This window comes from Pangasianodon hypophthalmus, chromosome 15 (genome assembly GCF_027358585.1).
Source record: "Pangasianodon hypophthalmus isolate fPanHyp1 chromosome 15, fPanHyp1.pri, whole genome shotgun sequence".
NCBI classification, from domain to species: Eukaryota; Metazoa; Chordata; class Actinopteri; order Siluriformes; family Pangasiidae; genus Pangasianodon; species Pangasianodon hypophthalmus.
Window position 1 is genome coordinate 24,654,021 of NC_069724.1, and position 22,500 is coordinate 24,676,520.

Genomic DNA, 22,500 nt, shown 5'->3' on the forward strand with positions numbered 1-22,500 from the left:
ATCTTTTTTTATATATATATTTAAAAAAATCATTATTATTTATAAATATATAAATATATTTAACACTGAAAAAAGTAAATAAATTAAGATTTTATAATTTAAAGATTAAGTACAACATTTTCAGCTGCTTGTGCAATCTGTTTTGTAATTTAATGAATTAAAAAATGAACTTATAAAAAGATTAAATGAAATCAGAAAAGCGTATTGTGGCATCGTTGATTTTTTTTCACGATATCGATGTTATAAATCGTCGATTGCGTCGCCCTTCTGGACAACGTGACCGTGTCACATCAATATCATGATAAATATCAAATATCAAATTACAATTTTATGTTTATTAATGTTTAATAAGTAACACGCAGCTCACGATATTAAATCTAAAAAGATAATATTTTTGTACTCTGCGTCAGATCGATGTATTTTTATAGATCTGAGCTGAACTTTTTGCATTTGCATCGTGTCAGCTGTCATGATTTGATATTTTCAGCACATTAAGAAATTGATCTGAATAACGGCTTTGACGCAAAGATTTCCGCACTTCTGATGATCACCTAATTAACTCAAAGCCTTTAATGCTACTCTGGATTATTTGTGTAAATTCTGTGTGTGTGAAAGGAGGAGAGAAAGAAAAACGATGAAAAGTTCACTCAGATGTAAAATCAGTGATGTAAGGCATCTCCGTGCCATCACTCTTTCTCTCTCTCGCTCTCTCTCTCTCTCTCTCTCTCTCGCTCTGTGTGTGTGTGTGTGTGTGTGTGTGTGTGTGTGTGTGTGTGTCTGACCCGGCAGTGAGTCCGACTGCAGCCAGGCCGAAAAAAGACCCGAAGTATTTGAGAAATTCTCTGGACCAGGCGATCTGCATAGCCATCTGTCGCTCTCGCATCTCGTTCTGCATGAGGATCTGACGCTCCATCTACAAACACACACACACACACAGTAGTGGTAGCAGGAGAGTGCAAAGTGTGTTTAATGTGTACGAAATGGGACGCGTGTTCTGGAGATTTGGGCCGACAAAACATCCAGAAGAGGAAATAAACGCAGGATGCAACACAGAAAAATGTTCCAAACTCCTTATTTATAATTATTATATAATTATTATTTAATAACGCATGCAGCGCCGACTCCGTGTTCTCCGTGCTCGGGGGATTTCTCCGATTTCTTTACACACTCGCTAAAGGTTTGTTTTTTGTTTTTTAACTTTTTCTGTTGCTGTATTTCTGACCAATGAACGTTGGAGTTTTACGGGAACATTTTCAGTCCTAAAATCAGTTTATTTTTGCTTTTAGGTTTGTAAAAGTTGTAAAAAACAGCCTCAGGGTGCTTTCTGTCTTTACAACATGCTTTGAAATCCTTTATAGATTTATAGATATGTTTAAATAAAACACATTCTCTCTCTCTCTCTCTCTCTCTCACACACACACACACACACACACACACACACACACGTCATGTGTCAATGCGGCAAGCCATCGCTGCAGAAAGACGTTCACGAGAGCTAATCGTTCATCATTATTCATTACTGTTTTATTTAATTTCGTGCATTAACGATCCTATTATTATTCCCATGAGACATTTAAAAGGCGTTCAGGAGCGCGTGTTGACCTCTGACCTCTGCCGTAATCTGCACTCTTTCACTTTCACGCACTTTCAGAAGAGGTCGTCTTCTCAGCGCGTGAGCACATTAGCATGTTTTTTTTTTACCATTTCCTGCTTTTTCACCGTCATATTTAAATTAGACAAACGGAACAAAGGAGCTTAAAGTCGACGTCTAAATGCCTGCTAGCGTGGCACGACGCTCAAGGAAATGAAACGTGCACTTAAAATTAAACGTTAAAGTGCTTCAAATTGCAGGGCGTGTGTTCCTGCCTCGCCGGGACCTGCGTCTCTGTTCCATGACTCATTATGACACTCATCCTGCCTTTCAGCGCACGTCAACATCTCTTCTTCTTTTTTTTTTTTTTTTTTTTTTTTTAAATGTCTAATTGATGAATTATTTCTTTCTTGAAATAGTCGTTTTGTTACATCACATCTCGAAACAACCGGGACGCGGACGTGATCAGGCGACGTGATGCTGGAGAAAGAGCCGAAAATAGCGATACAGCGTCAGTGAGAGTGAAAAATACGCCTCTTATTCATCAGAGTGTTTTTACAATAAATCACTAAAACGTTATTACAGTTACAATGAAACAAAAACAAACAAACAAACAAACAAACAAACATAAACGTTCACTGTGAAACCTGAAAATCTCGTCTGGTGCCTCGTTTGAGAAAAACGCATGACCAAAAAACGCCCTAATATTCTCTAAAACGTACGTCTTGGGACGGAGAGACGAGCAGAGCTAAAGTGCAAAAGTTTACACACCCTTTGAGCAAAGAAAGTTTTATTTATAGCAATGAGACGGATTTTTGATTTCGCAAACGTTCCTTCGTTATTACAAGAAATAAAAATGCAGCTGAAACTGAAATCTTTTTAAATTTGGCATTTAATTTTTAAATACTTCCTCTGGTTTGATATTTATAGTTTAACCAACTAACTAAATGACTAACTAACTAACTAATCAATTAGTGAACTAATACCGAACATGATCTTTAATAATAATAATAATAATAATAATAAACTTTTTCACTATTTTATAAATTATAAAATTCTGCCAAATGCCAAAAATGTAAGAATAATAATAATAATAATAATAATAATAATAATATAATCTATTGCACTATTTTCTAAGTTATTAATTTTAAGCAATTTTTTTATTATTATTTTATTGCTCAAGGGTACAGGTGGGTGCCAAATTTTGTGCACCCTTAAAACAAAATAAAGACAGCCAAAAATTTTTGTGTTTTGGCGTTTAATTTTTCTCCAATTTAATTAAGTTTGTTATTTTTGGTTTCAATTTATTACATAATTTAAAACTTATTTTAAAAAATAAGAATCAATTTATTACATATTTTACAAATCATCATTAACTACTTCACTATATTTCTAGTATTTTATTATATTTTATCATATATTTTTTATATTATTCTATATTTCTCTACTTTTATCTACTTCACAATTTTATTTTTTTCTATTTATTTATTGTATACTACAAATTTTGTCCAAAGGGCATAAAACAAACAAACAAACAAACAGTTTGTGTACAAACAAACATTTGAACGTGTTTAAGATCTGTAGTATCAGGTGTTGTTTATTTCCTGTCTCTTTCCATGGTTTTGTCTTTTAATATTTTTTATTTCTCTTTCAATTTACTGCTTTACTTTTACTTTCTTTTTTATTCTTTTATCTCATTTAATTTCACTGCTGTCTTTTAAATGTGTTTTATTATAAATAAAGGACTTGAATATTTCACTTTATTCTGTATTCGTGTACTTTTCCCTCTTTACGCTCATTCTGTTCTTTGTACCTCATTTTATCTTTATTTTATCTGTTTATCATGTTTATTTTCTCACTACTTGAATATACAACACTCATTTATTATTATTATTATTATTAATATTATTATAAAACAGTGTATGTTAAGATATTACTGAAAAAATAAAGAAAATAATATCAGTTCATAAGTTTGCGTCATCCTGTTTTACATCATCTAAACACATGTTTCTATGCTCAAGGGCACGGGTGGGTGCAAAAGTTTGTACACCCTTTACACCCTTACAGATAAAATCAAGACAACAATTTAACGCAATTTAAAGTGTTTCAAGTTTCACAGGTGCTGTCGAATTATCAGTGAAATAACGATCTAAACATTGGCTCAAAATTCTTCCTAAAATATCAGATCTCACCCGGAGCCTTGTTTAAAATTTTTAAAATTTTGACTTTTTTTAAAAAATTCTGTTCATATATCTCGTATTTTTTTTTCTTTCTTCGGATTGTTGTCTTGAATACACACACACACACACACACACACACACAGAGTTCATTTTTTAATTTCAGTCAAAATCTTTTTTTTTTTTTTTTAAAGAATTAGACAATAATATTTATTAAATCATCTCATCTTCCACCCAGGAATCAATGAGGACGCAAACTTTTACATTCGATCGTATTCCACAAAGAAACGGAAGCGAGACGGACGAGTAACGAGGCGACGACGCGGTGACATTTTCGATAAAGATTTCCTGAACGATGTTAAACTCGTGACACCAAACGCACGCAAAATCAACCTGCTCGGAAAACACGTGACTAAGAAGAGTTCATCACGAATACCAACTGCCTACTGATAAGCCCCGCCCACTTTCGGTATCCTGAACGCTGCGGTTTCAGACGCATAAATCTTCCTGGAAATGGACGACTCCAGACGAACGTCACGGAAAAATGAAGTGAGCACGGGAGAAAATCACGTTATTGCCCACGTACTGATTACATTTTCAAGGAAGTCGTACCATGAGAAACGCTCCGCTCAGAGCAGCACTCAGGCCTTCGAAAAGTCTAATCTTCAGTTTAAACTTTAAATAAAAAGTGTTTTATACGTTATAAATATTTATAAATATGTTATTTACATGTAACTGAATAAATGTGAGACATTCGGCACCAAAATATTATTTAATTTCCAGAAAAAGTGCAAGTCTTTCGAAAATTTATTTACTTCTTTATTTACTTACTTACTAATTTATTTATTCAAATTTAATTTCCAGGAAAATTATACGTTTGTAGAAAAACTATCCATCCATCCATCCATCCATCCAGCCATCTATCTATCTATCTATCTATCTATCTATTTTATTTGCTAACTAATTTATTTATCTACATTTCCTGGAAAACATTGTGTTTTATAAATATGTATTTACAAAACATGTATTTAAATTGCATTTACTGCAATTAATTAATTACGAATTTAACTTTAATTCTTAATAAAATGATCTTGTCTTGTAGATAAATGTATTTATTTATTTAGTTTGTTATTTATTTAGGGAGTTAGTTACTTATTTAATGAGTTATTTACTTATTTATTTATTTATTTATTTATTTATTTAGATAGTTACTTATTTAATGAGTTAGATAGTTACTTATTTAGTGAGTGAGTGAGTTAGTCAGTTAGTTAGTTATTTAATGAGTTATTTACTTATTTATTTAGTTAGTTATTTAATGAGTGAGTTAGTCAGTTAGTTATTTAATGAGTTAGACAGTTAGTTACTTATTTATTGAGTTAGATAGTTAGTTATTTATTTAATGAGTTAGATAGTTAGTTAGTTACTTATTTAATGAGTTAGATAGTTAGTTATTTAGTGAGTGAGTGAGTTAGTCAGTTAGTTAGTTATTTAATGAGTTATTTACTTATTTATTTAGTTAGTTAGTTATTTAATGAGTTAGACAGTCAGTTAGTTACTTATTTATTGAGTTAGTTATTTATTTATTTAATGAGTTAGATAGTTAGTTAGTTACTTATTTAATGAGTTAGATAGTTAGTTAATTGGTCGTTTGTGCAGTTTTGGTCACATAGCTTACTTTAGGAATTTATTTTATCTCAAATCCATCTCACTTCCTAGCAGCTACATTTTTACAGTGTTGCTAGGCAACCGAAAAACTGGGTATTTTTACAGTGCTGCTAGGCAACCAGAAAACTAGGCATTTTTACAGTGTTGCTAGGCAACCGTATACTCAGCATAAGCTAGTTAGTAACTACTGAGGCTAACTTTACTTTAACTGAGGTTAAGTCTTGCGTGTGGAAAAGGTAAAGACACACAGACAGCGGAAACGCGACAGACGCGTCAGGAGGAAAAATATCTAATAAAAGACTCCGAATGACTAAACTAACACGGTTAGCATCAACCGCTAACGAAACACTAAGTGTGACGTCCACGCTGCGTCACACGTCGAGAACTCTGCGCTGCAGGAATTCATTCATTCTCTCTGTTCTGTCAGAAATAACTTACCAACTCAATAAAAGTTGACAGAAAAAGTCTCTGGGGATAATAATAACCCGTGACGTGCGAGAGTAATGGACATCGGAGACGAAGCGGATACACTACGCTGCTAGACATCTTAATGAAAAAAGAAAATCGTCTGTCACTTAAATGCTCCCTCAACTGATCGTCTTTGTCCATTTACTGACAGCGATTCATTTTCAAGTTCATAAAAAGCCAAAAACAGACAAATGAATAACTACAGAATAATCTCCATCACTGAAAATAAAAGATTCTTATTAAGATTTTTTTTCTTTATATCCTTCTCTCCTGATTTTAACTTTATTCGTTTATTTTCCTTCCTCGCATTTTTCCCTTCATTTACTTTACGTTCAATTTCTTGCGTTCAGGACGCTTCGGATCAAACTGCTCTCTTTGGTCTGTTTGTATATTTTAATAAAATGCATCTACTATTAAAAGAAAAAATGTTCAGAGTAATGTAAATCTTATAGTTTTGCAATAAAGCATTTACATCACAATTTAAATTTAACAATGCGGCTTTGATAGAATAGCACTTGATCCAGCGCACGTCATCATTTAACGTTTCATTTTTTTTATACGATTATTCACGCACACAACTTAACGATACGAGATACTAAAATCTGAGGGTCATGAAATCGTAATAAATGTGCAGGATGCAGTCGAATTTATCAAGCTTTTAATTCAGTTCTTTAATTTTTCGAATTAATAACGCAACACTTGTGTTAATTCGATGCGCTTTCCTGTAAACATTCCCACACTGCAGAAAATCACTTCTTAACACGTGAAAATATCTTTCATACAGTCAAATTTATCTAGTATTTCACGAAATAAGATTACAACAAACTAAATATACGATTATTAAACTTTAAACTAAATTTCTAGACATTTTTATTCATTTATTTTCAATTTTCTTGTTCTATTAGCAGATCATTTTGCTCATTTTAAGCTTTTATTTCAGAAGAAAGCAAAATGATCTGTCGATACTCTGGAATAAAAACATTACAATCTTGAAATAAAACGAGTAAAAATGACTAGAAATAGTTTTAATAATCTTATATTTGTTTTATTTTGATCCTATAACAGGAAATACTACATCAGTTTGACTATAGTTAAGATATTTTCACGTATGAAGATGCGATTCTTTTTTTGGGCTGCAGGGTTTGAAGGATAAGCTGACCAAGCACTCATCTTCACTTTTATTTTATTCATAAAACATAACCGACGTCTCCGATTAGGACGCTAACGTCATATTTATGTATGTAATAGAAGAGAAAAAGAATAGAAATACAGTAAAATAAAGAAAAATAAATCACAGCAAAGGTTATAGAGTGAAATCTATACAATATAAACTACAAACTAGTCCTAAAAAAAAGGCGACACAAAACCAAATGTTTAATTTTTAGTAATTATTTAGGAAAACATTTAACATAACTGTGATATGTTTTATTTATAAGGTTTTTACGCTATATTTACACAACGACATCCTAAGCTCAAGAAGCATAAAAAGGAAATGAGAAAAAGAACAAATGCGTGAAGGATATTTAGAGAAATAAAACCCGGTGGAATGTAACTGCGTCACTGATCCTGACCTTAAACAAACAGACGCAATCCGCGCCGCCGCGGCGATCAATCAGGCCGTTATGAGTGTTAACGCACGGCGGAAGCAGCTGCGGCGTTTATAATCCGCCCTCCATCAAGTGGAGGAAATCCTGGCGTTATAATATCGCTGATCACAGCTGCTCACCGCCTCACAGGCACAGATCAATCAAAAAAACATCACATTATCCCGGCGTAAAATGAGGCTGAAAAACGAACTCGGGATCGCAATAAACGTGCGCGGGTTACACCTCGCCCGTGCGTTCGCTCCAGGGAGGGACGGAAATGATGAAGCCATCTTTAACGAGCAAATCTCTGCGTCCTCGTGATGATCTCCGGGGAAACAGAAACACGCAGAAAGGCCGACGTGCTCAAAAATAGCACACGGATATCATCATTATTATTATTATTATTATTATTATTATAAGGATATAGAATATAATACGATAATGATACGCTGAAACGATCATCGCGATCAGAACTTTTATTGCACTTCATATCTCTTTGAATAAACAGGGTTTTTTTTCTCCTCCACATTACAAACTATAAACCTATTTTCCCGCAAATGTATATATTTTTTTTATTCATTCAAAAAGACTTTAAATAAATAAATAAATAAATAAAGACACATATTCATACACTGTACTCAGTGGCTTACAGTCCGTCCCTTGATGAATTATTATATAATTCATTCAATTATTGGATTATTGTCTTAGTGATTAATTTATTTAATCTGTGACAGAATATAACACAAATCTAACCTTTAGTTGAAGTAAATTTATTAAATAAAAAGTCTTACGTTAAAAAAAAACTCGCCAATCAATGTGATGTGTGTAGTTTGGCTAAATATACACACACTATGTTAAGGTAATTAACCTTATTTCTTTCAGGACATATATATTTTTTTATATATATATATATTTTTTTTACCAAGGGTGCCAATAATTCTGAGCTGACTGTAAGGTTAAAACTTCTTACAGATCTTTATTCTTAAGAATTCGTAAAAGTCATTAAGAAATCATTTCAGCTAATTAGCCGGATAAATATCTCGTCTGATTACGTTTAAAGGAAAAAAATACACAAAATAAACAAAAATATAGACAAAACATTTGAATTTAATTGATTTAATGTTTCACGTGTAGCAGAAGCTTATCGATGATGATGATGATGATGATGATGATGATGTTCCAGCTCCTGTTTTGATGTTTATATTAAATTATGTTTAATTCCTTGTTAGCTACTTGTTAGCTACTTCTCTTGATATACATCAGAATATTTATGTTTATTAAGAAAGTGAAATAAACCAGCAGTGCCACGTTTATAAAACATATTAAAAACTCGGCGTATTGCGTCGTGGTTTAGCGTTACAGCTTCGTAATTCACGCTCGGTCTCTTCAGCACCTCCTCCGTTTTTACCTCTTTAACTACTACGATATTTATTTAAAACAACGACTCCATATTAAAATATCCCGACTGTCAATACTCAGCGACGAATAAAGAGCGGCTGAGTAAATATCAGAAATAATCCGCGGCGTGAGACGGAGGGCCGACGCGCGTCACCGCATCCTGCATATTTAAGGATAAACAGCTTATAAGCCTTAATAATGAGAAATATCACGTTATTTTTATCTTAACTCCAAGATGCAGACATACAGAGTCTTCATTTTAGACATAATCATTCATTCTTATTAGAATAAAGACATTACAGACAAAATAATCATTATTACCGGTGTTAATGTGCATTAAGGCTGATATCGTGATACAGTTTGTCACAATATACTTTACAGAAATATTGTAATATTTGTATTTTTTTTTTTTTTTAATTCTAATTAGAAGCAGCGGAGTTGATCTTTAAAATTGTAAAATGTTCAATGTTATTTTTTCTGTGTTGAAGAATGTATTTTTGTAAACATTACACATAAAATCATCCAACTCAGTTCTTCCATTTTATTTATAATATCGTGATATGATATTTTTTGTCAATATATCGCCCCACCCTTAAAGTGTTCTACTATAATATACAAAAAAAAATTAGATTTCTTCATCCTTCATCTGACGCGTTGCTTTGAATAAACTCCAAATGCATAAATAAAATATGGACTTAATACATTTCATTTTATATATATATATATTACAGATTTTTAGATGAAGGATGAATATACAGTTCTGTGCAAAAGTCTTAGTCACATGTAAAGAAACGCTGTAGAGTAAAGACGCCTTCAAAAATAATGAAATTAAATGTTTCTACATTTAAAAAAATCCTATAAAGAGCAGTAAACAGTAATAAATGAAACAAAGTCAGTATTTAATGTGACGATCCTTCACTTTAAATAAATAAAGCAGTATCTGAGGTGCAGTGTGTGCAGTTTTATAAGGAAATGAGCTGGAAGTGTTACTGAGCATCTTGCAGAAGCAGCCACAGTTCTTCTGGAGACTTTGACTGTCGACTCGCTTCTTATTTCTGCAGCGAAACCCAGCAGCCTTCATTCTGTTTTTATCTGAAAAGTGTCTCTTATGGAATCTGCTGCTTTCTTTACTGACATACAAACATTTTTCTGTAACATTTACTTTTGTGCTGGAAAACTAATGTTTGGAATCTAAAATGTTTTTGTACTGAATCAATAATGTAGAAGTCAGAAAATAAACATCTATAACAAAGTTTGTACTACAAAATATATACAGGGTGCCAAGACTTTTGCACAGTACTGTATATGTATACATATATATATATATATATATATATATATATATATATATATATATATATATATATATATATATAATTTTTAAATCCACCTGGATTCTGGCGTTGTGCAGCATGAACTCCTGCTGCTTCTTCAGGTTCTGGTCCATGACCTTCGACACGATAAAGCCCATTCTCCTGAAACGGAGAGAAATTTTTTAAAAAAACATGTAACGTTAACTGATTTTAAAAAATAAATCTAATGAAATTAAATACAAAATAGTGAATGAAACCCATTTTATGTCGTATAACGTCTGTGAAACACGTTAGTTCCTGTTCTCGCTTACGTTATAGCAGCTATAAACAGTCGTTCCTTCACTAGCCTCTCTTTATTCTCTCTCTCTTCAAGTTAATGAAACTAAATAAATAAATAAATAAATAAATAAATAAAACAGAGATAAACCGATAAATCCCCTGCAAAGACGTTACAGCTTTACCTCTGACTGTTACAGAGCGCTGACACTGGAGACTCCTTCCATAAATGTTACATAAACATCTCCTTACTTGAAGAAAACTTCACTATATGAATGATTTTTCTCAATAATTGTAAATAAACCTGGGATCTGAAGCTGCACTACTGTCAGAGTTGCTGTTACAGAAAATTAATCAACATCTTCTGACCAATCAGAGTCCAGAATTCGACGGTGATGTAATCGGTGAAACTATCAGCTCTAAAAGGTTCTGATTTCTTCAGGATCAGGATCAGGATCAGACCGAGACGCTCGAGGCGAAAATGTGACATTTTGGGGGTTTTTTTTCAGACTATTTTGTTTTTGGCTGATTGTGCCTTGTGTTGTCTTGTTGCAGAATACACCCACATTTCAGTTTTTAATTCTTAATTTATTTATTTAGTAGATAAACTCTTGAATAGTTGATGCACAAACCACAAAGGAGTGGGTGGGGTGCACAAACTTTTGCGCGTACCTGTTTCAGCCTGGCTAGCTGACTGGTTAGACCTGAGCTAGTATTAATATTCCAGCTAACAATAAAAGAGTTAAGCAGGTAAATCAGGTGAGAGTAAAACCTCTGAAAGCAAAGACTTGATGGTGATAATGACAGATGATGATGATGTTGTTGTTGTTGTTGTTTTGTTGTTGTTTTAAAAATGACAGCTCTGTCACTGTGGACACTTGGATAAGCGAACACCTTCCATAAAAATAAGCAAACTTGGTTTAAATCACAAGCTTACAACCAAAACAACTTGCTATCAGGAGAAAATAAACATTTGTACCTTAATTTCATTGTTTTTTATCAATAAACTTTGACTAAATACTTTGCCTGACCGGTTGTTAGCATGCATGCTAATCTGTTCAGCGCGCGCCTCCTTCGGAAAAGAAAAATGGCGCGTTTATCAAACATTGAAGCGCACAAAGCGACAGAAATAACAATACCTGAGTTATTTAAGATGAGAGAATAGTTAAAGTTTGGTTTTTAGACTTTGTAGGACTTCAAGGACACACAGAACTACAGCGTGTCTCTGTGTGTGAGTGTGTTTTGTCATTCGTATTCTGACAAATCCCGCCCTGTGCGCTGTGATTGGTCCAAAGGTGCCCTCCTTCTGCTTCACGATTGGCTGCCAAAGGATCAATCAAAATACGTCACGCTGACTCATCCTACTGTTTGCACAGGGTCCTGTGATTGTGTTTATATTCATACGCTGTATATCATATATATATAATATATAACTATTTATTAATATATTCATATTTTATTTTTATTTTAACTGATATGGTGAAATTCTTTACATTTACTCAAGCATGAATGTTTGGGAAAAGTCTAAACAATTATTAATAATGATAAAATGATTAATGTATATTAAAATAATTCATTTTTTATCATTCCTATTCATTATACTGTGAAAGCATTAAAATTCACTCATGGATAAATGTTTTGGAAAGATTTAAATAATTATATTTATTTATTATTAAGGTACATAATGTCTGATGTCGTGAAATCTATTAAATTTACATAAACGAAATATGTCTTGGAAAGATTTGAATACTTATTCATAATTACAAAATGATTAAAGTACATTAAAAACTGATTTTAATTAATATAATCCAACCTTTACATTTTACTCATGCATAATTGTTTTTGGAAAGATTTGAACACGTTATTTTTTGCATTAAAGTATATTGTAATAAAGATCTGAACACTTATTATTTTTTGCATTAACATATACTGTAAGCTTATAGGAATTAGTTAGAGTTTATTTTTTAAAGTATGCGTGTACTGAAGGCTTTATTTGCATTATCTCTGGTTTTTCCGGCCCTCCTGTGTGCTCTAGTTTTTAATTTTCTGTCTCTGCTCGTGTGTTTTTATTGTTGTGAGTGTAAAAGTGGAGACAGATCACTAAACCATGCAGAACAAAACAGAAGAACTGAGAAACACTGAGCTGAATCTTTAACACACCCTTGTTATGTAATGATGTGTGCTCAGGTGTGTTAAAGCAGGCAAAGAGGAAGCATTAAACTGCAGAGAACAGGGAACTAACAGCAGCACACTAACATCTGGACTAACATCTAATCATCAGGCGCCATCTTGTGGCAGAATTTCCATCATGAGCAGAACAAGTTGCTCTTCTTCAAGAGCCAAACTGCAGCTCTGTAGCAGAATTACATTTCAGTACAATTAGAATAAAAGCAACACTAAGATAATTTCCTAAATCCTGACAGAAGCTCATATCGTGAGACATGAATATAGTTTCAGTCCATTCCTCAGTACAGTCCTTTCTACAGTGAAATTAAACGCACAGGATGTTCCTTTTATCTTAAATGTAGTCAATCAGCCAAATACTGTTGTGAGGTTTATTTCTTTAGTTTTTACACTGGAGCTACAAGATAAATATGTAGATAAATCATTAATATCTGTCTCATGGGCGGAGCTAAAGCCATGGCCACCCCTTGAACTGATATGTCATTGTTCAATTTGAATTTTGTAAGTATTCAGTCATGAAACTTTTTTTTTTTTAAATAAAAAACTATGCAGTACCTGTCAGTTTGTTCATAAATTAGCTTGTCCTTTCACTTTAATATGTATTTTAATATTTATTTCCATAGAGGAAAAAAGAACCTGGGCTTGAGTTGAGGAGGTGAAGGTGATGCTGTCTCCTTGGTTTAAACAAACAAACAAATAGAAAATACAAACACAAACAGAAATAAACAATTATAATACTGTATCCTAGGATACAAATAAACTACAAACATGAGAGCTGATTCTAACCCCACTCTATCTCTCTGTCTCACCTTGACCACCCCGCTCTATCTCTGCGTCTCACCTTGACCACCCCACTCTATCTCTGCGTCTCACCTTGGCCACCCCACTCTATCTCTGTGTCTCACCTTGGCCACCCCGCTCTATCTCTGTGTCTCACCTTGACCACCCCGCTCTATCTCTGTGTCTCACCTTGACCACCCCGCTCTATCTCTGTGTCTCACCTTGACCACCCCACTCTATCTCTGTGTCTCACCTTGACCACCCCGCTCTATCTCTGTGTCTCACCTTGACCACCCCGCTCTATCTCTGTGTCTCACCTTGACCACCCCGCTCTATCTCTGTGTCCCACCTTGACCACCCCGCTCTATCTCTGTGTCTCACCTTGGCCACTCCACTCTATCTCTGTGTCTCACCTTGGCCACTCCACTCTATCTCTGTGTCTCACCTTGGCCACCCCACTCTATCTCTGTGTCTCACCTTGACCACTCCACTCTATCTCTGTGTCTCACCTTGGCCACCCCGCTCTATCTCTGTGTCTCACCTTGACCACCCCACTCTATCTCTGTGTCTCACCTTGACCACCCCACTCTATCTCTGTGTCTCACCTTGACCACCCCACTCTATCTCTGTGTCTCACCTTGACCACCCCGCTCTACCTCTGTGTCTCACCTTGACCACCCCGCTCTATCTCTGTGTCTCACCTTGGCCACTCCGCTCTATCTCTGTGTCTCACCTTGGCCACTCCGCTCTATCTCTGTGTCTCACCTTGACCACCCCACTCTATCTCTGTGTCTCACCTTGACCACCCCACTCTATCTCTGTGTCTCACCTTGGCCACTCCGCTCTATCTCTGCGTCTCACCTTGGCCACCCCGCTCTATCTCTGTGTCTCACCTTGACCACCCCACTCTATCTCTGTGTCTCACCTTGACCACCCCACTCTATCTCTGTGTCTCACCTTGGCCACTCCGCTCTATCTCTGCGTCTCACCTTGGCCACCCCGCTCTATCTCTGTGTCTCACCTTGGCCACTCCGCTCTATCTCTGTGTCTCACCTTGACCACCCCGCTCTATCTCTGTGTCTCACCTTGACCACCCCACTCTATCTCTGTGTCTCACCTTGACCACCCCACTCTATCTCTGTGTCTCACCTTGGCCACTCCGCTCTATCTCTGCGTCTCACCTTGGCCACCCCGCTCTATCTCTGTGTCTCACCTTGGCCACTCCACTCTATCTCTCTGTCCCACCTTGGCCACTCCACTCTATCTCTGTGTCTCACCTTGGCCACCCCGCTCTATCTCTGTGTCTCACCTTGACCACCCCGCTCTATCTCTCTGTCTCACCTTGACCACCCCACTCTATTTCTTTTTTTTTTTATAATTTTGCTCAAACTATTCCTTTGTTCCTGTGCTGATGTGGAATATTTTCAGTCAGAAAAAAAAGAGCAGACTTTTTTTTACACACTTTGTTTATTAGGTGGTTTTTTTTTCTCTCCAGCACTAGAAACAGTGAAGGTGTGGGGGCGAGGGGGGGGCAATATCAAAATCAAAACTGTCGTACAAAAAATGCACACGAGACAGACGGAGAATGAGAAGTGGATGGAGAGCTCGGAGTTACAGCGGTATATAAACCTCGCAGCCGTATATACTCAATATTTACATATATATTAATTTGTAAATTACAAGGAAGAGAAAACAAAATGTACAATGCTGCAAAAAAGTATTTACAAATTTAATAAATAGTGGAGCGAGCGCCCACACACATGCACACACACACACACACACACACGCACACACACACACAGAGGAAATAAAAGCAAAGCTACAATGAACATTTCATGTACAAAAATTACAAAATGAACTTAAAAAATCATATGTGTTATCATATTGTTAGGTTTTTTTCTTTTTAAGTAAAAGAGCGCAATGGCACCGGCGTGCTGAGTGTGTGTGTGTACGATATGAAAAGTGTGTGTGTTCCATCTGAAGTGTGTTTTTGTGTATATATATATATATGTGTGTGTGTGTGTGTGTGTGTGTGTTCTCGTGAACAGGCAGTGTTCATGAGTCTTTAAGTGTTTACGATATTTTTGTAAAATGATCTGTAAGATCTTTGGCCCTTTTTTTGCCAGTTATACAAACATACATACATACAAACACACACACACACACACACACATTATCTAAAGGGCACACGGTCGCTGAAAACTCAGTAGGTGCGTGTGTGTGGTCCGAAAGCCTCGTCTTGACTTTAAAGGGAGTGAACAGGATTGAGACGCAGCCCGAGGATTCAGTCTTTAACTCACGTTCCGGATCTTCCGTCTTTCCAAAACACAACATAATGTCCTCCAACACACACACACACACACACACACTCTCTCTCTCTCTCTCTCTCTTTATTAGGGCCGTAACACCCCAAGCTGACCTTTTATTAAAGGAAATAACTCTCCACACCAGGAGGGGGCAGCGATCTGTTCATCTGATTCATCACAAAAATCAGAACGCTGTAAGGAAAGACTAAGCACGTGTGTCCCGTGATACACAGCACTGTACTAAACATGATGTCATAATACTACCTAATAATGATGTTCTACTCAGTGCCATGCTATTTAAAGCGGCAATATGCAATTTGGAGCAGTATCCTATAAAACTGTACAGGGACAGCCAGAAAAACTTAGCCTAGCTGCTACTGTATCAGTACTGTCTGCTTAGTGCAACACTATTTAAAGCAGCAATATGCAATTTGGGATGTGGGTAACAAAAAGAGCCATAGTACTGTACTAAACATGATGTCATAATAGCACATATAATAGACTACTCAGTGCCATGCTATTTAAAGCGGCAGTATGAAATTTGTAGCAGTATCCTATAGAACTGTACTGGGACATTGCCAAATAACCTAGCTGCTATTTTATCAATACTGTACTACTTAGTATACTATTTAAAGAAGCGGTATGCAATTTGTAACTGTACTCTACAGTCCTGAACTAGTGCCCCCCTATTTAAAGTGGCAATATGCAATTTGAACTACTTAGGCCACACTATTTCAAGCGGCAACATGCATTTTGTAGTAGAATCTCCTAGTGCTGTACTAGTGTTCCCCTATTTAAAGAAGCAGTATGTAATTTGTAGCAGAATTCTACAATACTGTACTTCTCAATGACACACTATTTAAAGGAGCGGTAGGCAATTTAAAACAGGATCCTGTAGTACTGTACTGGGACAGCCAAAACAAAATAGTGGTGCACTATTTAAAGAGGCAGTATGTAACTCGGGCCACAGCAAAAAAAAAATTAGCCTAGCTACCACTGTAGCAGTATCTTATAGTACTGTATGACATAGTGCTACAATATTTAAAGCAGCAGTAAGCAAATTGGGGCACAGCCAAAAAAATAGCTTAGCTACTACTTGGTGCGAAAGTGTTGTTTATGATACAATTTGGAACAGTTTGGTTATATTTGTGTAAAAATTCATATCTTTTATATTTTTAAAGCTGTCCGACGATTAGGGACACGCCCACAACCATTCGCTCAGCTCCGCCCCCGGTCAGCTTGGTGTTTTAGAGCCCTAAAATTTCCGGACATCATGACATCACAACTAGCTGATTACATCATACTCTAATTCCAGGAGTGAGTACGAAGCGACGCTCTCTCGCTGTAACGTAGATTATTTCGCAAACTTTCTACGTTAGTGTGTTTAATGCTCGTGATTAACGTCAGTGGAGTTTGTTCTCGTTCTCCATGAAAAAAAAATTAAAAATTCACAAAGCAACACTCTTTCTTTACCATTTTTCCTCTTTGTTTCATCTTTTAAAGATCGACCAATCACGCAGCTCGGAGAGACTCAGCAGGAAATCATCAGAACCGCATCAGCACTCACTTTTCTCTTTGTGTAGCGTGCTAGCGTGTTAGCAGGGGTCATCACCGTGACGTGACGGACATTTCGGTCAAAACGTGATGCGTGTCGTAGCGATATGATACATTCGTAATATGTTAATTTGTTAATGCATTCGTGATACGTTAATATGAACAATATTTTGAAGTCTTTCTTTTTTTTTTTTTTTTACAAAAAATGACAAAAAATGTCAAAGAAATTCCCAGGAAAGAAAAAAAAATTCACGTTTTTAGAAATTTAAGCTAGCTAGTTACCCTCGTCCTGGAAATCATTTGTTCTACCTTTCTTTTTTCGATTTTATTTTTTCCGCCACGGACACGTTTCTGACCCCCGCAGGCTTAGCGTCATCCATCCGGCTCCTTTAGCGTCATGAGGCTCTAAAACGAGAGCGAGATCACCTGCAGGATGACCTCAGCGTTAGTTAGCACCAATTAGAGGAAAGGAAAAAAAACACGCAGAAGACGATAATACTCAAAAACGAGACACGAGGACGATGGCGTATTTTCCGGACTGTAAATCGCTCTCAAGTATAAAACAAAACCAATTTATCGCCATATCAATGTCAATGTTGCGTTTTTTTATGTTACATAATATTTGCACTGGCTCTTTAACTCCTCCTAGTGGTGCAGTCGGGTTAAAGCGGGTGTCGCTTTTATCCCATTAGTGTTGCTGTAGTTTAGCACTTCCTTACCGAGAAGTCATTATATGTTATGTTTAATGCCAAAATCTCACACTGTTCATGATTTAGTGTTAAAGCTAACAGTAGTGTTCTTGTGTAGCATATCCACCTTATTTTCAAAATTCAAAAGTCAGTAATAAATCCGTCAAACTTCCTGTTCGGAACATACGGAAGCGCGAGCAGTAGCAGTGGCACTTACGATCACGCTATAACATTTTCTGCTGAATTCGCGGTACGGCTAGTCAGCTTACTCAGCTAGCTAGCGTGATCAGCAGGCATGCTTAACATTCGCTTACTCAGCTAACAATTATTCAAAATAATGTCGCTATTTGCTGAAATAAAAAAAGTGCTAGCGATAATAACGGAAGTGATAAACAATTCCAGCGCTGTTGGAACGCTTTGCTAAAAACAAGGTGGATATTTCGCACTGCTGGTTAAGTCACAGCATCTGCTAAAGAGGGAAAAATACGTGTCACGGTCCGGAGAACACGGAGAATAGTCACGTGAGAGGAGTGTGTGTCGTTAGCTGTAATGCCCTTTTTAACAAAAACAGACACGTTATCATTGACACAAGACAAAAAATATCTTCGTTTCTCATTTAGAGAGCTCAGAAAAGTCCAAAAAGACTCGACATGTTTGATCGTCTCTTCAGTCTCTGTGACGTTTGGCCAAAAAAAAAAAAACTTGCACACCAAGACGAACGTTCAGCTCGCTTTCCACTGCGCCAAACTTCCCGAAACTTCGCTTTGAACCTTAAGCGTTTTTTTGTTGTTGTTGTTGCAGGAGGACGCTTTTAAAAGTAACACCAGGTCACATGTCCGCTGCTCCGAGTCGTCCTTAATCTGGCAGTGAAGGCTGTCTGCAACACAGCGCTCGACAGGAAGTGATCTCAGAAGCAGCACAGGAAATGACCATTTTAGTAGCGACACAGGAAGCGACCCCCTTTCAGACGGCACAGGAAGTGACCTCACGGCTAGAAGGCGGCTCCCGAGAGTCTGTAAACACGAGCGCACAACCACAGCCGCGCTTAAACGGCCTCCCCTGAGCTGGCAGTGACTTTTTTTTCCCCCTCCCAGTCTTTAGGGCTTGACCTTTGACCTCAGGGACATATCCACAAGCCCTGTGGGATTATGGGAGTTTGAGTTTTCAGAAGATGCCCTTAGCGATCCTCAGGCCTTTCTGCTTCATGCGGGGCAGCGTGGAGCTCGCTACGTGTTTGGTGCGAGTCACTCGGGGGAAGCCGCGCTTCTTCAGGACGAAGTCGTAGTTGGCCGACGAGTTCATGGCGTAAAAAACGTTGGCGTTGTCTGGAATCTTCAGCTCTGTGGAGAGAAGGTCAGAAGATCAGCAGGGCAGAACATCAGAACATCAGAATGTGAGAACCTCAGAACATCAGTGTGTTATGAGAAAAGCTCTGAGTGTAACTCAAAAAAGCTCAAAAGAGAAAAAAATTAAAAGACTAAATTTTTTAATGAATAGAAAACTAGAAAAATAAAAAGAAATAAAAAGAGAGAAATGCAAAATAAAGAAAAGGAGAGAAACAGAAAAACAATAAACAGTAATAAAATAAAAAGAAAGAGCACAATTAAAAGAAAAAAGAATGACAAAGGAAAAAGAGAAAACAAGAGAAAGAAAAGCCAAACGTGTAGAAATAAAGAAAATAAAAAATGAGGATGATATAAAAAAAACAATTAAAGAAGAAAAAAATCTAAAAACAAAAGATAAATAATAATACAAGAAAGAAAACATTAAAGAAAAACAACAAATACAACAAATAACAAATAAAAACCAAAAGAAAAGTAAGAAAGAAAAATAACAACTGAAGTAGAAGAAAAACATTAAATATCAAAAGAATATAACAAACGAGAAAAAGAAAAACAAAAATTCAAAGAATTAAATAAAGAAAAGAACAGAATAATGTGAAGAAGAAATAATGGAAACCAAAAAAAATGGGAATATCCTGAATATTTATAATAAATATGCTGTGTATGAATGTTTGTGTGTATATGTGTGTGTATGTGTGTGTGTATATATGAGTATGCGTGTGTGTGTGTATGTGTGTGTGTATATATGAGTATGTGTGTGTGTATATATGAGTATGCGCGTGTGTGTGTGTGTGTGTACCTTTATCCTCACTGATTTTCTGCACGAGTTCGTAATCCTCGGGTCTCTCTCGGTCCAGGTTGTGTTTGACCATCGCCTTCCTGATCACTGCAGGGGTTTTATCCTGACTCGTCACCTACACACACACACACACACACACACACCACACACACACACACAGATCATTAATATGTAACAGATACGTAAGACACAGTGACGTTGGCGTCTCTCTCCGTCCCTCAGGTTCTCACCAGGATGCTCTTGTACATGTTGCCGTTCTCGACGTCCAGACTCACTCTGATGATGCAGCAGTCGTCCACCTGCTGGTTGTAGAGAGGCAGAGAGAGGGACGAGTAGCTGGACACGCCCGAGACGGAGCGCTTGTGCGAGCGGGAGGACGAGTGCGGGGTGGACGTGTGCGGCGTGGACGAGACCGAGGAGGACGAGGCGCTGCTGGAGCCCGAACCTGACGCAGCGTCCAGAGACGAGAGAGACGTGGATTCCCAGAACTGAGGAGAGAAAAGACAGGAGAGAAAGAAAAAAAGAAAGAACGAATGAAAGAAAGGAAATAGTGAAAGGGAGGAAGGAGAACATATCAGTAAAAGAAAGGAAGGAAGAAATGAGAAACAAGAAGAAGGGAAGTAAGGAAAAAGTAAAAAAAAAAAGGAAGGAAGGAAGGAAGGAGAAAAAAAAGGAAAGAAAGAAGGAAGGAAGGAAGGAATGAAGGAAGGAAGGAAGGAAGGAAGGAGAAAAAGAAGGAAGGAAAGAAGGAAGGAAGAAATGAAGGAAGGAAGGAAGGAAGGAATGAGAAAAAGAAGGAAGGAAAGAAGGAAGGAAGGAATGAAGGAAGGAAGGAAGGAAGGAATGAGAAAAAGAAGGAAGGAAGGAAGGAAGGAAGGAGAAAAAGAAGGAAGAAAGGAAAGAAGGAAGGAAGGAAGAAAGAAAGGGGAACAAGAAGGAAGGAAGGAATGAAGAATGGAAGGAGAAAAAGAAGGAAGGGAGGAAGGAATGAAGGAATGAAGGAAGGAAGGAAGGAAGGAGAAAAAGAAAGAAAGAAAGAAAGAAAGAAAGTTTAATTGTGTGTATATGCCTACACTACACACACACATTTCATACACGTTTCACACACACACACACACACACACACACACAATTCAGAATAAAGGAGCTAGAGTTATTGAAATGCTTCCTCGCAGCAGAAATAATCACCACTAGATCATCAAGCAACCAATCAGAACACAGAGGAGGCGGCCATTTTAAAACATCACTGCGTGTTATGAGGAAACTGCGAGTTCATTAATTAATTCTGTTCGTTTATTTTAATAAGCAGATTTTTGATGTCATACAGCGAGATCGTGTTTTAATGTCTGTCGTAAAACATTTCAACATCTAAAACTCCTCACATTCCTGATGAAAATCACACCACAATGAAAAAAAAACTAATCAAATAAATAAAATCAAATAAAATCCATGAATTCTGATCTGCACCACACACACACACACACACACACACACACACTCGAATGGCAGTGATGGTGAGACAGGTCCAGCTCTGGATGGAGAAAGAAATATGGCTGACTTCTGAAACGGAGCGAGTGAGACGGGATGGAGTGACGGATGGAGAAAGAGAGAGAAAGAGAGAGAGAGAGAGAGAGGAGGAGAAGACGAGTGTACCGTAGGTGTCAGATCTCCAATGGGGCCGCACTTCCCTAACGAAGAGTGGGAATGTTTTACACACGGCGTCGACGTCTACAAAGAGGAAGCAGTAAAGTCACACAAGGGTACAAATGTCTGAGTGCACTAGAGATTAAGTGCACTACATTTTGAGTGCACTAGAGTTTGAGTGCACTAGAGTTTAAGTGCACTACATGTTGACGAATCAGACAGCAGGCAGAACAGACACAAAATATCCCGGGAATAAAGAAACGTATTCATTTCATCCGGGTGAATTCTGAACGCGAGTCTCTTCTTTTTGAAGAAAAAAAAATGGAAAAACTATTAATTAATAACTAATTATGATTAATTAACACTCACAAAGGATTTTCCTTAATGTAGGTTGTAACTTTCAGCTATATATTCTCGAATAGTTCGTAATTTCTTCTCCGGATCGTACGGGATTAGTTTTTCCTCGTCTTCGCTCACCTTTTTCTCGTGCGTGTCGGGGGAATCGGAGATGAAGCTGATGTTGATCTCCTCCACGTCCGAGCTGCTGGAGCCGGCGGAGGTGACGCTGAGCGAGTCGTCTCCTCTTTCTCCTCCTCTCTCTCCTCTCCTGTCATCTCTCTCCGCTCCTCCTCCTCCTCCTCCTCCGCTGCTCAAACACGACGGGTAGCGCAGCTGATCGAACGATTTGGAGTGAGAACTTCCTGCGCTGCTGCAGCTCGCTTCAGAA

At 36.9% G+C, this 22,500-nt stretch overlaps 2 protein-coding genes across 5 annotated transcripts in view; both read right to left on the reverse strand.

The window, feature by feature from the left end:
• Positions 1 to 11,764, reverse strand: part of plgrkt (plasminogen receptor, C-terminal lysine transmembrane protein) — a 19,870-nt gene extending 8,106 nt beyond the window's left edge. Inside the window, exons 1-3 of the mRNA XM_034311485.2 lie at positions 11,614 to 11,764; positions 10,276 to 10,360; positions 783 to 913 (exon numbers count right to left, since the gene is read on the reverse strand). Coding sequence (XP_034167376.1) covers positions 783 to 913; positions 10,276 to 10,356 — 212 coding nt within the window. The 5' untranslated portion in view covers positions 10,357 to 10,360; positions 11,614 to 11,764. The remainder of the gene's footprint in view (positions 1 to 782; positions 914 to 10,275; positions 10,361 to 11,613) is intronic.
• Positions 11,765 to 14,885: 3,121 nt separating this feature from the next.
• The window catches only part of LOC113535717 (ral guanine nucleotide dissociation stimulator-like), a 50,739-nt gene continuing 43,124 nt past the window's right edge, over positions 14,886 to 22,500 (reverse strand). For 3 of the 4 annotated variants that reach the window (XM_053240143.1, XM_053240142.1, XM_053240141.1), the window contains exons 13-17: positions 22,251 to 22,500; positions 21,783 to 21,857; positions 20,360 to 20,617; positions 20,130 to 20,244; positions 14,886 to 19,327 (exon numbers count right to left, since the gene is read on the reverse strand). The exon at positions 22,251 to 22,500 is cut by the window's right edge and continues 18 nt beyond it. In XM_053240143.1, coding sequence (XP_053096118.1) covers positions 19,152 to 19,327; positions 20,130 to 20,244; positions 20,360 to 20,617; positions 21,783 to 21,857; positions 22,251 to 22,500 — 874 coding nt within the window. In that variant the 3' untranslated portion in view covers positions 14,886 to 19,151. The remainder of the gene's footprint in view (positions 19,328 to 20,129; positions 20,245 to 20,359; positions 20,618 to 21,782; positions 21,858 to 22,250) is intronic. The other variant, XM_034311143.2, reaches the window with a different exon arrangement.